General features: G+C 40.1%; 1 protein-coding gene across 1 annotated transcript in view; it reads right to left on the minus strand.

Moving 5' to 3' along the window:
* Window positions 1-626: 626 nt before the first annotated feature.
* The window catches only part of HAS2 (hyaluronan synthase 2), an 80,271-nt gene continuing 61,476 nt past the window's right edge, over window positions 627-19,421 (minus strand). The window contains exons 3-4 of the mRNA XM_030218627.1: window positions 6,084-6,185; window positions 627-3,311 (exon numbers count right to left, since the gene is read on the minus strand). Of these exons, the coding sequence (XP_030074487.1) occupies window positions 2,385-3,311; window positions 6,084-6,185 (1,029 nt within the window). The 3' untranslated portion in view covers window positions 627-2,384. The remainder of the gene's footprint in view (window positions 3,312-6,083; window positions 6,186-19,421) is intronic.

Raw genomic sequence — 19,421 nt, forward strand, 5'->3', positions numbered from 1 at the left:
ACCTGCCAGCTTTTTGTCTGTCACCCTTCCCTTGTATCACTAGCTAGCTAGTGCTGTGTGCATTGCATGTGCTCCAGTCCCTTTTGGGACACCTCGTTGTTCTTTTACCCTTCCCTAGTGTATTACTTGGTTCCAGTTCAGCCATGAGGCCCACCTGAGTGGTCTATCTCCCTTTTCTGCTGGTGCTAGTTCAGTGTCCTGAGTGTGCGGGACTTTGTGGCTGTGGTATTGCATGGCACCTGATTGGTCTACCCTAGGCCAAGACCCTTCCTAAGCCTCGGCCTAGGCACAAGGGCTCACGAACAGATTAACACCCACTAGGGAGCGAGAAAATATTTGCACATAATACATGTAAATCCACTTTGGTTGTACCTTAGAAAGACAGTATAATCAAATCCTAGAGCTGTTACCCCTTACATATTTTATTTTTGATCATGTAAAACTTACATATCACACTGTCTAAAACATATGTAGACAAACATGAGTTAGCCATACTCTTATCAAAAATATTTTTATTTATAATAGAATCATTTGTACAATACATTCTGTATTGGAAATACATTGAATAATTGCTAGAATAAATACAGGCAATTACTTCAGTTTTCTATAAAATTAGGAAATCTGATAAAATGAATGGAATCTACCAAAGCTTTGATTTAAACAGTTGAAAACCAAAAACTGTTTTGTTTTTTTTTAATGCTATCCATCTTGTGACCATAAGGGATAGATTTTCAACCGTGTGCATACCAAAACCATCCTAGATAGAGCTTGGCATGCTGAGACCTCCTGGGTACTCTAATGTATGTAGGTTTTTCTACAGCAGAAGTACACCATATACATCTTTCCTAAACTGAAAGTACTGAAATATTTGTTAGTTATGAAAGTTTCTGCTTTATCACAGTGCCTTTTTAGTTAAGCACACCCACCACCCCCAAAGAAATAAATTATGGAGATATACATTCATATTAAAATGTCATCCCCAATGTTATTGATTTCTATTCTGTTCTCTTCAAAAATGTGTAACAATATAATCATGTTATTTATGGTTAATTTGCAGAGTTTGTTTATGCAGGTAAATGCCTGTTTAGCTAGGTAAATTGTCTAAAATTATCTGGGTAAAAGTATCCATGGAGAATACATAATTGCATTTTTCCACGATTAAGGAGTAGGTGTCTCATTTCCTTTCCCTGATCTAAACTCACAAAGTTATGTTTTCTGATCCGTGTGCTTTATTTTGTAAGAAAGGCACAGAACTCTGCATATTTTTCTACGGCAATTTTCAAAAGTGGATCAAGTACACTTTGGTATTCAAAGGGAAGTAGGAGCAAAGTACTTACAGGCCTTTGAAAATTTGCTCTTTATGAGATTTGTGTCCTGTTATGTCAAGATTCTCATGTGATCTTTAAGAATTCCACTGAAATATTATGAAAAAATGCATAGCTCGACAACTCAGTTTTGTTATGCATAAGACTACATGTATGTTTGGAGGAAAAAATCTTTATTAAAAAAAAAAATAAAAAAAATTTCTTGAAAACTGCAATAACCTAAATTCAAGACAGAAGTTCAAATGTTTCACAGAAATAACTATTCATCAGTTTTAAAATGTATAGAAAATCATTTTATTCTTTCGTGAATGATATGAACCAATATAAAAAAAAAAGTTTCACATTTTGGCCAGTTTTAAAATAGCAAGTAGGAATTCATTTAAAAACACATTAAAAGAGAATAGAAAACAAAAATGTTTTGGCAGATAATATAAAATATGTAATTTTAAAAAATTGGCATATTAATAAAACATACAATAATATAAAAATACAGCATTGCCCAATGTGCTTTAAAGTTCACCATTGGCATTACATTTGGCAACCAAAGACCCTTCCTTAAAACAAAAGTAAAAAAAAAAAATTTTACAAAGTTCATAAATTATAAGGCATTGCAAGAACCTCTGGTTCCAGTACACTATGGATTTACCCCCACAACCACAAACTCACAAGCCAGTAGGAGAACCCATAATGAAAGGCGCAGAGCTTTCGGCCTCCTTCCCTACTTTCACCACCCACATAAGCATGATCAGTGAGGTATATAGAACATAACACTGTCAAGCAAATGCACAGTAAAGTGCATAAAACACAAATATGTTATCCTATTGTCTAGGAGATAACATAGGTTCAAATGTGTGTTATTTTCTCAAAGAAAGGCTTTCTTTGGGAAAAAAAACTGTAAAAAAAAATGCATGTGTTCAAGTTCCAGCAGCAGTGTTGCATTTCCCTTGGTGACTTTGCTCCATTCCACTAATTCTATAGTTCCTAGATTAAAGTCTCATAAGGGTTCATGATTGTGTATTGTTGCATACTTTTTTTTTTTTTTTTTAGAGTAACTAGATATCATACATCAAGCACCATGTCATACTGTTCTTTCTTCCTTCTGCCGCACTTGGTGATCAGAGCCACATACAATGTCAACAGCATAACCCAGTAGCATGCATAAAGTATTGCACCAATAATAAGAACCATCTGTTCCGATTCCGAAAGCGGTTTCTCCGTCTCTTTGCATATAGTGAAAATCACGCCACCTAGGAGGATTGTAAACCACACAGATATTGGAATGAGGCCTATGAAATTGACTACTATCGTTTTTCGGCCCGATGTTCCCCACCCTGCTTTATTTATTGTGGCAATTGCGAACATCTTGGCTGGAAGTAGGCTTGACATGTACAACACTGAATAGAGAGACATGAAAATCATAACTACGTTTCCTCTAAGGCAGCTGGCAAAGGACGATTTTATAAGGCCTACTAACTGAACCGTCAACAAGAAAAGGAGGATGTTCCATATTCGGCCACGGTAGAAAAGCTGGATGACTGTGGCAATAAGGAAAAAAGGAAAGAATCCAGTGATAACAGCTTCATAGGTCATCCATAAGTGGTGTTTGTAGAACCACATTGCATTATACAGCCACTCTCTAAAATATGACTTGCTCCAACGCGTCTGCTGATTCAGCCATCTCAGGTACTTGACTGGTGTTTCAGTAAGGCATTTTGATCTAGCCGTGTACTTGGTTGCATATCCCAGACTTAAAACTCTGTTTGTTAAGTGTCTGTCATCACCAAAGCTACACTGGGAGCCCATGAATTCTTGATTGTACCAATCTTCAAGGAACTCGTGAAGTAGAGAGTTTCTATACATTCCCAAAGGTCCGCTGATGCACTGCACACAGCCGAAGTAGGACTGGCAAGCTCTCTCTATATTAAAAGCCATCCAGTATCTGACGCTGCTGAGAAAGGAAATCCAGGAATCATACTTGTTCAAAATCTGCAAAGGAAAGGAAAAAAAAAAAAAAAAAGATGTAATTCATTTGTCATCTCCTCGTACATCAAACTTATTCAATCCTGAGATTTCTGTATTGCAAGTTCAGTCAAATTGTTGGGTTGCCAAGTAAATAATTTATATGTATTCAAAAGCAGCATGGCAGCATGAAGTGTTAGAAATAAGTTCTAATTAAAACATGATATTTGTGCAAAAAACTCACAATATTTAGGGGCAAATTATCAAGCTCTGTTTTTAGACAAAGCTAGGGGGCACTCTCTACCTGGGCACGTTGCCCAAAGTTGCGCATTTACTATGAAAACTTGAAAGTCCTGATGAATTTAAGCACAGATAGCTTAATAAGGCACAAACTTTAAGTTATCTATATACATTTTCTGATCTTGCCTCACAGCTCCATGAAACGTGGCCGAGTAAGCAGGCCATAGAATTATACAAGTAAATTCAGTCATACTGTCTGAGTGCAATTTACAGACAACCAAGGTACAAGCGCCACTACTTAACTAGATAAACGGCTTTGAAAACTGACAGCCCAATATTGAACAACCATGATCAGTGTTTTTAAACACCAGCCACGGCAACTAAACAATACCCAGTGCCAATATCCAGATGGTGGCCAACAGTGAATATCCCGATAATGTGGTCAATGCCATTGTTAAAGATAACAGTAATAGTATCTAGATAAATTAGGATAGCAAAAAGCTGTTCTAATATATTGGATATCTTATCCAGATAGTAAATTAAATATTATCAGTATCCAGATCTTTTGCTGCCTCAACCGACTGCTCTGTCACTATTCAGGCTCAATTTAGGCAGCCCAAGTTTGGGCCCAGATCCCAGATCCATGTGTGAAGTAGTTAATTAGGCACTAACAATTATTGGAGTTAACAAGCACTTAATTGGCAGTTATTTAGGAGTTTACACACTAATCTGCCCTGTGCTCCATTCTAGAACATGCACATTTAAATTTCACAGCATGACTCCAAAGGGGAGGGGTATATGCAATAGGGGTGTGGCCATGGGAGGGGCATAGGCAAAGGGGGTGTGGTCATGGGGAAGGGAATAGGCAGGTCTGGGGTTTTCCAAGACATTAGGTAAGTTATATGTTACCTGCATTTGTGCACCTGCCACCAGCTTTTGGCAGGCATAAAGAGCTTGCACCCAAAGTTAGGCACAAAATCCACACTAAAGCTAGTATACTAGTTTAGAGACCCTTTAACTAAAGGATTGGTGTGAACCAATCTGGAACTACTGCCGGGTTACCATGCGGTAGCTCCCACCCCCAACACGTGCCATTTCCGGTGCTACAAAAATATTTTCTATTTTTGTAGTGCAAGTGCTTACACAGCAGTAATCGGGCAGCGGTTACCACTAGGTTAGCATGGGAGCCCTTACTGCCATCTCAATAACTAGTGGTAAGTGCTCCCCCCTGAAATGACCATGCGGCAAGCAATTCACTTAATGCATGGTCATTTCTTTTTGGGAAACAGCCAGCCTTTTACCTGCTGCAGTAAAAGGGGGCCTCAGCGTGCATGTTAAAAACAGCACGCCGACGCTAGTGCAGGCCCCCTTTTTTAACCACACGTTAGTACAAGGACCCTTAGTGCATCATCCCAGCACCTAACTTTGGGCATCCAACATCCATTTATTGAATCTCGCTGTCTCTGGATAGCGCTGACGCAGTCTAATGCAGTGCCCCCTTGCCAGTCAGGTTTTCAGGATACCCACAATGAATATGCATGAAATATTTGCATATAATGGAGGCAGTGTATGCAAATCAAGTTCATGCATATTCATTGTGGATATCCTGAAAACCTGACTGGCAAAGGGTACTCCAGGACTGGACTTGGGAAACATTGGTCTAAGGTATTCAGCTATTAGCTGGTTAAGTGCTTCTAATACAGAAAATCAACATGAGGACAATGACTTCAAGGGTCATATATCCTGAATAGCTAGAGATGATCTAGTCTCTAGTGTTGCACCTTCCACATATGGTCAGTCAGTATGACTGTACAGTTGGCTCGGCCGTCTATGCCACCTGCCTGTAAGACCAGATTTAAACATTTACATCCCAGCCTGGCTCCAATCTTTTTCAGTTGAAAAATGTACACCAACTGCAACCTGGAAGTAATATTCTGGCTACACGGTTTTGGCACATAGTAAAGTAAAAAAAAAAAAAAAAAACCTACAATGAGAATCTATGAAATACTTCCCTGAACAGCTAAAACTTTATCAAGCATTAAGCACTTGTAGGTTTTACCACACTTTAGTGAACATGCCCTTAGGTACCACTATTGCTTCACCTGACCTAATCCTGTCAAACCTATATAAAATCCTATTAGGATGGTGATTCATAGGTGTATAAATTTAGGCAATTGCTTTCTGACTTTTTAGAGATTCTTTGAGGGTACAAAAACTCAGCAATTGGTGTTCTCAAAGCATAAGTTCTATTGCAGGCAAGCTTGCTCAATGTAATCAAATATGTATGTTTTGCACTTCTGTTATTACTACTACTACTACTTAACACTTCTATAGCGCTACAATTAGCACAGAAAAGGCACAGAAACAGAGTGGAAGATACAAGATTAAAAAAATCAAGGGAGACCGTTTACTAGATGAAGAAAAGGAAAACTTATTTTAAAGGTTTTCTGTTGCATAAGGGTGAACTAATACTGATAGAATCTAAACTCAAGACTCTAATCTACAGAATCATCAATATCTTAAAGGAAGATATTTAGGGTACAGGAGTACTATCGTTACCTGTACATCTCCACCAACTCCTCCAACCATAGGATCTTCTTCCAAAACTTTTACCATCTCAACTGATGATGCTGGATCAAGCATAGTGTCAGAGTCACATACCTATGAAGAAAAATGAAACAAAAACACACGAAGGACTCCCAATTAAATTGCTGGAAAGGACAATACAGATCATGCAACTTCCGATTTACAATGAAACAAAGTTAACCTTTGATCACGAACAAGTTAACTTAACCTTCCATATTGCCTGTGGTACAAATATAGGGCTCCTTTTATTAAGCAGCTGTAAGCCCAACGCAGGCTTACTGCTCACTAAGTACCGCCAGGCTACGCAGCAGCCTGGCGGTACTTCCCACCCCTACCACACTGTCATTTCCAGTGCTACAAAAAATTTATTTATGTAGTGCTGGACTGTACCCGGCATCCATTATCCGTTATCGCCGGGTTAGTGCAGGAGCCCTTACCTCCACCTCAATGGGTGGCAGTAAGGGCTGCCCCCCCCCCCCCAAATGGCTGTGGGACATGTGCTTTACTTGCTGCTCGGCCATCTCCTGCAGGAAAGTGAGACCTTTTGCCGCAGCTAGGTAAAAGGGGCCCTTAAGTACCAATTCTATAAGTTGGCATCTCCATAAGAGTCTGATGCTGCTTGGGGAGCACCTATTAGATAATGGGTTTCTCAGTGCCCAGATAACTAGCACACAAGAAAGACGCAGACCTTATGAAGAAAAGCAGTTCATTTGTTAGTTGGTTCAAAGCTCCCAGGATTTAAAAACCAATGCCCAACATGGCCATGTTTCGCCATGGTTTTTATGGTTTCAAAATAGACCCAGCTTTGGTGAAGTCTGTAGTTTTACATCAGCTGGTTTTCATTGTCCCCGACACAGCCCTGTACTTCTGGCGAAATGTGGCCATGACGGGCATTGGTTTGTAAATCCTGGGAGCTTTGAGCAACCAATAAATTAACTGGTTTTCTTTATAAGGTCTGCTTCTCTATTCTGTTCCAGATTGGATCTAGCAGACTGGTTGATAACTAGCACAAGCCAACATCAGCAGGACTTACATTTAGATGTCCAGTTATACCAGTTTTAGAGCACACTCAGACTTATATAGTCTAACACAGTGGTTCCCAAACCTGGTCCTGGAGGCACCCCAGCCGGTCATATCCACAATGAATATTCATGAGATTGCATGGGCAGTGGAGGCAGTGCATGCTAATGTCTCATGAATATTCACTCTGGATATCCTGAAAATCTGACTGGCTGGGGTACCTCCAGGACCAGGGTTGGGAACCACTGGTCTGTAACTTGCACACATATAACTGGAAGAAATGCTCATATCCAAACCATTCTATGAAGAGTTATGTGCTTATTTTTCTTCATAGAATGCTTGCATAGCACAGTAAATATGCACCTGTATTTTAAAGCATGACCACTTATAGTAGCCATAGAGACAGTATAAATGTATAAACAAAACTAATATAATATCCAAACTCCACCATGCAAGAGTATACTTACAAAATAGTGTTTAGCCAGACATGTGTTCATCCTTATAGAATTACCCCTTTTGATGTAAATTCTAGATATGATGCCCAAAAAATTATCGGGGCTGAAAAAGTGCTATTCAATAAACTGCACTTATGCCCAAAAATTGCACCTAACTTTAGGCATGGCCATTTGCACCAACTGAAATGTGGTGCAAATCTTCGAACATTAATTAGGCAAGTATCCCCATTCTAACACTACCAATTTAAAGTTTTAGTAATGCCCCCATTCTGCCCATGACTCTCACATTTTGGTGCCCTCTTCTTTGAACTCATCTGTAAAATTTAGATGTGGAACCCAAACCTAAATTTACGTGCATATATTTTAATTAAATCCAATTAGTGTCAATAATTGCTTAAGCCAAACACTAACTAGCTCATTATTCAATTGTGCACATGCCCCAGTTTTTGCAAGCAATTTTTAGCAACTTTTATATAATTTGGGGATTAGTGTGCACCAATTTCCTACATTAGCTGACAAATGATGCCATATTTCTTCAATGTCACCTAAATTGATTAAAGCACTAAATTTAAATAGTCCCTTAGATCTGTACTAGATAGAACATCAACGTATAAATTTGTACATGTTTTGATCATGAGTCAACTAGATTATGCTAACTCTTTCCAATGGGTTACCAAAATATATGATAAATACCAGAGTCCATCCAGAATATATCAGGGTTGTTACAGGTGCCGAGCATTTCTCCTCACTTAAAAGAGGCACATTGGTTATCATGCACATACAGAATGCAATTTGTTAGTTTTGGTAATGGTAAATCAATTTTCTATCCCATTGTTACCTCACAGTTTTAAGCAGGTTACAATTTTTAAGAAGCCAGTTTTATTTAACTGGGAAGGCAGGCCATAAATTCAGCAATTTAAAAAAAATATATATATGTTGGCTAGAGTACAGAATAATTATTAATATCAAGTTAGAATAGGATACATACTTCTGAAACAAACAAAACAAAAAAAGAGTTTTCAAATTTTTCCTAAAAACAATATAAGATTGAGAAGACTGGAAAATAGATGCGATTGTAGTCCATAATCTTGCCGCTTGAAATGCCAAACCTCTGGCAGCAGGAATCTGAAAAAGTAACATTTTGATACATTCAGGGGTCTTTTGATAAAGCTGCGGTAGTGTAAGCACATCTTTTGGGCACTCGCTTGGCCACTTTTTTTACGATGGCTGGGGAAAAGGCCATTTTTAATGTGTGTGTGTGTGTGTGCCTATTTACCACCTGAGCCCTTACTGCCAGCCATTGACTTAGTGGTAAGGGCTCATGTGTTACCAGTGTGGTAACCATGCAGTGGGTGCCAACATGGCCACACTGCCGATTATCGCCAGGAACGCCAACCATGGTAGAAAATAGAAAAATATTTTCTGCAATGGGATTCTGTGCACGCCAAACTCAATTACCACAGGGCACACGCACTACCCGGAGGTAGTGCCGATTAGGAACACGCTACCCACCTCCCACTGTTTTGTAAAGGGGCCCCTCAGTGAACAGAACAGCACAATGGGCTGGATGTCTAAACTGCTCAGACTAATGATCAACATTTACACACTTTAGGGATGATTATTAAAGTTGGTGAATAAAGCACACACACTAAACACAGTTGGTCAGTTGGGGGGGGGGGGGGTAGGGAAAATTCCTCACCTGAATATAACTGGGGCGGGCAATCTAGCCATGACTTCCCTGATTCCCTGAATTCTAACTCATCTTACTCAAATATACAGAGATATTCTGGGATCTGTCTCTTGGCATTTTAGCTGACCGGGAGGCTCCCCTCTAGATTGTAAGCTCTTTGAGCAGGGACTGTCCTTCTATGTTTAAATTGTATAGCGCTGTGTAACCCTAGTAGCGCTTTAGAAATGCTAGTTAGTAGTATTGTGGAAATCTTGGAACTGCAGGACATAGGCTCTAAAGAGCTGGAATCAGAGAAAGCTAGACTCACAAAAGAGATAAGAGCTGTGGACCTGGCAGGAAAGGGGCTACTGGATGCCTCTTCTGAAGACACCAGATCAGCTCATCAGGAATAGGTGCAGCAGTGATAGAGCATCCCTTTGGAGCAAGTTCAGAACAAGGCCTTCAGGGGCAATATTAGTGCCCAAATCCAGCAACAGAAAAGCTCCTAAGAGTGCAACCAGCACTTGGAGCCCGGCAGCAGAGATTGGCCAGGCCAGACTGGCTCAGTCCCTCATTGGATGTCCAGCAACCACTGGTATTAAGTTGATTATCAAATATTTCTCATTAGTAAAATGTCTTAATGCTTTCATATAATATATACAGTGGTGGAAATAAGTATTTGATCCCTTGCTGATTTTGTAAGTTTGCCCACTGACAAAGACATGAGCAGCCCATAATTGAAGGGTAGGTTATTGGTAACAGTGAGAGATAGCACATCACAAATTAAATCCGGAAAATCACATTGTGGAAAGTATATGAATTTATTTGCATTCTGCAGAGGGAAATAAGTATTTGATCCCCCACCAACCAGTAAGAGATCTGGCCCCTACAGACCAGGTAGATGCTCCAAATCAACTCGTTACCTGCATGACAGACAGCTGTCGGCAATGGTCACCTGTATGAAAGACACCTGTCCACAGACTCAGTGAATCAGTCAGACTCTAACCTCTACAAAATGGCCAAGAGCAAGGAGCTGTCTAAGGATGTCAGGGACAAGATCATACACCTGCACAAGGCTGGAATGGGCTACAAAACCATCAGTAAGACGCTGGGCGAGAAGGAGACAACTGTTGGTGCCATAGTAAGAAAATGGAAGAAGTACAAAATGACTGTCAATCGACAAAGATCTGGGGCTCCACGCAAAATCTCACCTCGTGGGGTATCCTTGATCATGAGGAAGGTTAGAAATCAGCCTACAACTACAAGGGGGGAACTTGTAAATGATCTCAAGGCAGCTGGGACCACTGTCACCACGAAAACCATTGGTAACACATTACGACATAACGGATTGCAATCCTGCAGTGCCCGCAAGGTCCCCCTGCTCCGGAAGGCACATGTGACGGCCCGTCTGAAGTTTGCCAGTGAACACCTGGATGATGCCGAGAGTGATTGGGAGAAGGTGCTGTGGTCAGATGAGACAAAAATTGAGCTCTTTGGCATGAACTCAACTCGCCGTGTTTGGAGGAAGAGAAATGCTGCCTATGACCCAAAGAACACCGTCCCCACTGTCAAGCATGGAGGTGGAAATGTTATGTTTTGGGGGTGTTTCTCTGCTAAGGGCATAGGACTACTTCACCGCATCAATGGGAGAATGGATGGGGCCATGTACCGTACAATTCTGAGTGACAACCTCCTTCCCTCCGCCAGGGCCTTAAAAATGGGTCGTGGCTGGGTCTTCCAGCACGACAATGACCCAAAACATACAGCCAAGGCAACAAAGGAGTGGCTCAGGAAGAAGCACATTAGGGTCATGGAGTGGCCTAGCCAGTCACCAGACCTTAATCCCATTGAAAACTTATGGAGGGAGCTGAAGCTGCGAGTTGCCAAGCGACAGCCCAGAACTCTTAATGATTTAGAGATGATCTGCAAAGAGGAGTGGAGCAAAATTCCTCCTGACATGTGTGCAAACCTCATCATCAACTACAGAAGACGTCTGACCGCTGTGCTTGCCAACAAGGGTTTTGCCACCAAGTATTAGGTCTTGTTTGCCAGAGGGATTAAATACTTATTTCCCTCTACAGAATGCAAATAAATTCATATACTTTCCACAATGTGATTTTCCGGATTTAATTTGTGATGTGCTATCTCTCACTGTTACCAATAACCTACCCTTCAATTATGGGCTGCTCATGTCTTTGTCAGTGGGCAAACTTACAAAATCAGCAAGGGATCAAATACTTATTTCCACCACTGTATTGTAAAAATAGTTCAATGAACTGAACAAGGCTTGCTGAAAAGCTATATAATGGCCTGAGTTTCCTGGGGGGGGGGGGGGGGGGGGGGGGGGGGGGGAGGGAGGAAGCCAATCCCACCCAATAACATTTTTTTCCCCAAGTGGTGGTACCAGGCGTCAACTATTCCAGTGCCTAATGGAGTCTTCCATACCAAGGGAGACTCCAGTCAAGTTGGTCTCAGGCACAAGAATGCTCATAAGAGGGGCATTACACATATATATTTAAATTGGTCCACTCTTTCTTCAGGCCTTCTCATTACCCTCAGAAGCCATATGCTCCACTCAGTCTCACTTCTTTCTTTCTTCCAATCCCATCATCTAGCCTCTTCCTGTCATCTCTTTTGTTGTCCTCCGTCTCTCTTTCTGTATCCATCTCTGATCTCTCTTCCCTTACAAGTCAAGGGGCCTCCCACCAACCAGATGTGTCGATGAGATGTCCAGGTTGATATGTCTCACCTACACATCTGCTATTGCTACCACTGGAAAAAACAAATGCTCCCAACTTCTACAGACTTCAGTATGTGCCTCAACAGATCTGAGCCATGGGGAGCAGAACTCTTGTACTAGCCTTGTGGGCTCAGGGTTTCACAAAATCTGACAATCTAGGGTCCTGCCCACCTGCCTCAAACCTGAGAGCCACATGGCTAAGTCTACAGAAGAACCAGAGGAGAGGGGAGAAAGATGATATATAACCCATCAGGATGGCAGTATACCTTACGGAGGTTTTTTTGGAGGGGGAGGGGTGGATAGTAATAAACCAAAAATCTGAACTGCCATAAACGTTACAGTTTCAACAGATTTTCCATTTAGCTGCAATACTTATTTATTTTTGCACATTATGTGGAAAGCAGACATATATTTTGTTAAGAATGATTATGACATGAGGATGATAGAACAGTAGCCTGTCTCAAAGAACAGCCGCCTTGATTTGTTTTGCTTTTCTACTGTAAAATTGTTGCACAGAAGCAGCACCTAGTTAACTTAATAGAATGGAGACTTCAGACCTTGCCAGCTGCAAGTCCTGCTACTAATCAGAGGATTGTCTTGTTAGAAGTAGACTTGAACTCTAGTTTGCCAACTGAGCAGCATTTCAACAGCCTAAAGGCTTAACCAAGCCGAGCCAACCGCTGGCAGGTCTTTAAACCAGCAAGCTGACTGCCTGCCTTCATACACATAGCTGTGTGCTTAGATATTCCAACTTTGTAGAAATAGGACAATGGTATAGCTGCTGCTGCAACATGAGAGAGCCAACAAAAATATTTCTCAGTCACACCACTGTTCTTACTACTTATTCATTCTCAGCAGGAAAACAGAAGAACTGAAAGCTGTTGAGGGTCTGTCTGGATTTTGAGCTTCTGACCAAGATGCAGTATTCTGCCAGCATGTAGTTTCTATGTACAGAATGCAGCAGTTCTGTTTGTTCTGGGTTCTTTTATCCCCTCCTTTTTACTAGGTGGTCTGTTGGAGGTTTAGAGCTCTGTGTAGTATTTACAGTGCTTCCTTTTCATCGGAAAGGTTTTTTTCCTTTTCGAGTCCTGGGAGTTAATGCTGTTATATTATGGTGAGGTTCCCAGTATGTTTTTGTACAAGTTTGGGCATAGTGTTTTGCATTGGAAGGATTGTATATTAGCCTTACTGAGATCACATCAAAACATTAATATAATTTTAAGTTTCTTATAATACCACATGGCATTTTAGAACATTTTGCAGGATTCGATGTGTTGTGGAGGCTGTCTTATAGTAGACTTTTGTCCAAGCAGGTTTAAATTATAAGACACTTCCTCTTGAGGGGTCTTTAAATACAGTTGAATTGTTTCCATATGATTGTGTTGATAAGTGTTGATAAGTGTTTATAATTTTTTTTTTAACTGCACCATTTGATTTGTTTAGAGGGACCCGTTTCACCAACATTACTTTTCATACAGCTCACAAGACCTACAGTTTCCCCTGGAGACACCAAAGTCAAGTGAATAATAAAAAATAGGTTCAATAAAAATAGCTTCCAACCCCTTCATAGCACATACTTACAGTATCTTGTTCTCAAAACAGTCAGCAAAAATGGTGCCGGTATTTCAAAAGGACATTGTAATGACATCATTTAGTGATGGCAATTCAAAATCAATGTGCTTTACTGATTCAATCACAGAAACACTGTCCATTGGATTTATCATTTAAACCCCCGGGTTCCATAGATTTCATGAGATAAATCCAGCATTGTTCTCCTCAGCAATGCCTTGTCCCAATCTTCTCCTCTAGCATTAGGAAAAACCTTCTCTATTATATGGCATTCCAAATCTTTGTATTTGTGCTGATGTATTTTATTGTGTGCCACTAAGGGAGCTCCCTCTCTCATATGTAATAAACTATGACAGTGCTCGTTCATCTGGACATTTAAACAATGATTGGTTCTCCTGTAAACTTTATTACATGGACATCAGAACAAATAAACAACTTCACGAGATTTGCAGTTGGTAAAGTTCTTGAGAAAATAGTTTTACCATCCACTAGATCTTGAAAGGATATACATTCCTTTGTAATTACACATGTCTGACAATGGCCATATTTGAAGTGACCTCTGAATGTATGCACTTGCCGTGTCATCTGTGGTAACACTGGCAGGCTTAGCAACACACAGACACTGGTCTTCAAAAAACGGGTGCAATTTCATAATGTACCAGTTCTTTAAAATTTTTGTTTGATTTGGCCAAGCTATCCCTATTTTGAGGGTAACAATGGGTGCAACATTTGCACTTACTATTGCCAATCTTTATGGCAAAGGTTGAGAAGGATTGGTTCCCTGATTCCCCCTTTCACGATAATGTTTTTTTTTGTGGCAAAGATACATTGACAACATTTTTTTGCTTTGTAGGGGTGATCTTCACACCTTGGAGAAATGTGTTACTTGCTTAAATCAGCAGAATCAAGCACTCCAATTCACTTTCACTTCTTAAGAACGTGCGTTTTTTTTGGATGTAGAGGTTAAGAGGCTATTTGATCAGGTTTTGAGATCTACATACATCAGATCAAAATACAATCATCGTGAATGGTTGTTGGATGACAGACATGACCCTGATCAGAAAATGAATGTTTGTGTTGTCAAATACATGAAGGGAGGGGAAGAGGTGGCCAAAATTTTAAAGAACAACTGGGACATTATGAGATCATACCCAGTTTTTAAAGACAATTCTTTGCGTGTTGCCGCCTTCTCGAGGGGGGCAGAACTTAAAAGAATTGAAAGCCCGGCGGTGTTACCACAGATGACACGGCAAGTGGATACATTGAGGGACCACTTCAAGTGTCATTGTTGTCAAACGTGTGTAATTAAAGGAGTGTATATCCTTTCAGAATCCAGTGGCTGATAGGACTTATTTTCTCAAGAACTTTACCAACTGTAAATCTCGTGGAGTTGTTTATTTGTTCCGATGTCCCTGTAATAAAATTTACATAGGGAAAACCAATCGTTGTTTAAATGTCCAGATGAATGAGCACCGTCATAGTTTATTACATACGAGATATTAAGCTCCCTTAGTGGCACACAATAAAATACATCAGCACCAATTCAAAGATTTTGAATGCCATGTAATAGACAAGATTTTTCCTAATGCTAGAGGAGAAGATTGGGACAAAGCATTGCTGAGAAGAGAACACTGGATTTATCTCATGACGTCTACAGATCCCAGGGGTTTAAATGATAAATCCAATGGACAATGTTTCTGTGACTGAATCAGTAAAGCACATTGATTTTGAATTTGCATCACTAAATAACGTCATTATGGTGTCCTTTTGAAATTCCAGCACAATTTTTGTTTGGAGGTTTGGTGCCGGCGAACAGGCTGTTTTGAGAACAAGATAAGTATGTGCTATGAAGGGGTTGGGAGCTATTTTTATTGAACCTATTTTTCATTATTCACTTGCTTTTTTGTGGAGATACAATACGATAGACTGTAACAGCAAAAAACAGCAGGTCTGTAGCTTTCTGTGATCCCAGGACTGAGGGCTCAGGGTTCTGTGTACAGAAAACAAATTTGAGGAAGGGAGGAGAAGACACAAACACACAAGAGGGGTAATGAAGGTATGAGAGAGCCAGGGCAAGCATGCCAGGGGGTACCTAAGAGGAGAGAGTAAATTAGGGAAAGGGTTATGTGTAGGCATGAGAGAGGATAATTGGGGATGAGTAAATCAGAAAGGAAGAGATGGAAGAACATGAGAGCACAAATTAAATGTTTAAAGAAAGAAGTGAAATCTAAGGATAATGGAGAGGGGTTGAGGAAGCTAGAGGGGAATGGAACCAGATAGCAAATGAAAGGTATCATAAGCCTAAATCTTACGATGGCATATGTACCTACCAATGCCTCTACTTCTATGACTGGTAGCTGGGTGATTGGAACTTTAGCAATGTGGACAGCACTGTTTTAATACCTTAATATTCAGTGGCTGTACCTCAATACAATGCTGTATTTGGTGGCTGCTGGAAGTTATCCAGATACTGCCAAAATGTGGCACCAATAACCGGACATGTTTAAACAGCTATTGGCTAACTTGCCCTCAGTTTTCTGAACACTGGCACTGAACAGACAGTACCCAGATAACTTCTAGGTCTGCCTTAATTTCACACATACACTACCCAGATAGTGCCAAGGTAGTCAGACACAAGATTAAATAGCATTAGCTGGGTAATGTCATTGAATATCACTAACTTGGCCTGGTGAGCGTTAGTTATCCAGGTAGCCAGTGCTGCTACCCAGACAGACTAGTTTTAAAATCTATGGAGTCAAATAGTTAAAAGATCTTCATTTCATACTCGGGCACTTTTTATCAGTTTCATATATTCATTTTAGTATGGATTTTGGAGTAAATGACACCTTAAAAAAAAAAAAAAAATCTGTGCTTAGCACTATTCAATAAACCTCACCAATGTTAGGCGCAGTGTATAGAATACACGTAGCGCCTATGACTAAAATGTAGGTGTAGCCATTTATACCAACTAAAACCTGGTGTAATGCCTGGGTCTAATTTAGATGCAGATTGGGTGTATTCTATAACCGTGCACATAATTTTCAGGAATACCTATGACTCGTCCATGGCCACATCCCTTGTGATCCCGCATTAGAATTTACTTACACCACTTTACAGAGCATGCTTAGAAAGTTGCACATATAAATTTTAATTAGTACCAATTAGTGCTGATAATTGCTTGTTAGTGGACATTAGCACCGATTAGCATGGTAAGCAAATCTGGGTTCAGGCTGAACTATAGAACAGAAACAGTAATTGGTGCATTGGTGGCACAGGGAAAGAGTTTGTTAAGCAAAGGTTAATGTGCCATCATTTTACAATTTGACCTTTCTAGTGCCTTTGATTTAGTAGGCTGGTAGATTATCTTGTCCAATGTGGTATCTATGAAAATGCACTGGATTGATTTTTGGGCTTAAGGTCTGTAGTTACGTGGTTAAGACAGACAATGTCATTTCTGATAGCTGGAGAGCAGTGTGTGGGATGCCTCAGGGCTCCCCTCTCTCACCTGTACTTTTCAATGTACTTATGCAATCCCCAGGCAGATTAATTTTCTCACTTTATTTATACTGACAATATCACTGTGTTCTTGCCTTGCCTGCCCTTCTTGGGCTGATACACTATCTGCAAAAGTGTACAGAATTAATTGAGTCCTGGATCTCAACACTACCTGAAGCGTAAGAAAAAACAAAGGGGTCCTTTTACTAAGTTGCGCTGAAAAATAGCCTGCGGTAGTGTAGACACGTGTTTTGGCACGCGCAGAATTATTTTTTAGTGCACCAACAAAAAAATGCTGAAAACGGACGTGCAGCAAAATTGCCGCGCGTCCATATTGGGTCTGATACCTTACCACCAACCATTGACCTAGTTGTAAAGAATCCAGGCGGTAATGACCTAAGCGCACCAAATGCAACTTGGCACGCGTCCATTACGCGTGCCCAAAAATAAAAAATAAATATTTTTCAGATGCGCGTATCGGACATGCACCAAAAATGAAATTACTGCAAGAGCCGCGCGGTAGTTGGGCAGTAACTCCATTTTGGCCCACGTTGCGTGTGCATAGACATTTACACAGCTTAGTAAAAGGGCTCCAAAGTTTCTTTGGATAGGTGCAACTTTAGTCACATTTATAGCAGTGTTTCCCCAAATCCAGTCCTAGAGTACCCCCTTGCCAGTCAGGTTTTCAGAATATCTAAAATGAATATGAATGAACTTGATTTGCATACACTGCCTCCATTATATGCAAATCTATTTCATGCCCATTTGCTGTGGATATTCTGAAAACCTGACTGGCAAGGGCTACTCCAGGACTGGACTTGGGATACACTGGTTTATAGAATCCAGGACTTTGTGCATAAAAATTTTGAGCATATTAATTCCTAGATTAACATATTAAATTGACCATATCAAATTGATTTTGCATCTACTAAAATTTAAGTTACACCAATGCACATATGCTTATGCAATTAGGATCAGAAAAAGACAATAGTTTCCAGCTTCTATTTTCAAAAAACATTCTGTTTTTGTTTTATATTGCAGCCGTTTTCAGAAACCTCATGCCTTAGTATTCTTGTTTGAGAGAGAAGAGACTTCCCTATGCTTGGCTAAGGATTTTGTGTTAGCTGAAGGGCTATTTTCATCTATACTCAAAACATAATTGGTTTTCATCATGGGAATAAGGGATTTTGAGGCCTGGGAGTGCTTTTTTTCACAAATAAAACATTTTTGAGATTTTGGAAGCCGACAGAGACCTTAAAAACAGATGTTTCTGAAGATGGAATACAAAAGCAAAGAAAAAAATGAATTAAAAAAAGTATATAATTAGTTATAAAAAAGTGCATAATCATGACTGCAGCTGTTAGGCAGCCACCAAGAACATTAATGCTTCAGAAATTCAGTACAATGTGCATCTAAACTTTTTGAAATGGATTCTAAGGAGTTCTTTTACTAAGGTGTGCTGAAAAATGGCTTGCGGTAGTATAGGCGTGGGTTTTAGGCGCACGCCGATCCACTTTAAGCACGCCTGTAAAAAAAGGCCTTTTAAAATTTTTTACCAAAAATGGACGTACAGCAAAACAAAATTGCCGCACATCGATTTTGGGTCCGTGACCTTACTACCAGCCATTGACCTAGTCTCACATGGTAACCGGGCAGTAATAACCTGTGCGCTTCCGAAAATAATTTTTCATCAGAGCATATTGGACGCGCTAAAAATGAAATTACCACAAGAGCCATGTGCTAATCGAGCGGTAACTCTATTTTGGTGCGCGTAGACACTTACTTGGTTTGGTAAAAGGGCCTGTAACTAGTTTAGAGTATTCCAAGGAGGACCAAGAATGTACATCATAAAATGTTCATTTTATACAGGTTTATGTGAAACCCATTTCAATATTCACCAAAGTCCTTATTCAAAAGAGTGCGTCAGCACAGAGCCATTATTCAGGCGCTGTAATTCAAAAATATTTTCAGCTATTCAGCCATTTCTGTGGCTGAGGGATTTTGCCAAAGTCTAAGATGAGGAGTATCCTAGTGTTTAGTGTACTGACCTGAGAACCTGGGGAACTGGGTTCAATTCGCAATGTAGCGCCATTGCCCCAGGTGCAAAAACGTAGGGGACCTTTCACTAATACACACTGATTAGTGCATGCTAAACGCTACTTGGCAATCAGCATACAGTGGTGTGAAAAGGTCCTGCATCACCTGTTCAGAAAATAATGTTTTCATTTATTTCTCTGCTACTATATGAGTTAATGAAACCAAATTCATATATCAAGTTCATAAGTTGTAAATTCAATTTTGATGTACTTATCATACTATACATGGCTCAAAAAATAGGATAGATGGCGCTAAATAATCAGTTT

The sequence above is a fragment of the Microcaecilia unicolor genome, chromosome 1, assembly GCF_901765095.1.
Source record: "Microcaecilia unicolor chromosome 1, aMicUni1.1, whole genome shotgun sequence".
Classification (NCBI taxonomy): Eukaryota; Metazoa; Chordata; class Amphibia; order Gymnophiona; family Siphonopidae; genus Microcaecilia; species Microcaecilia unicolor.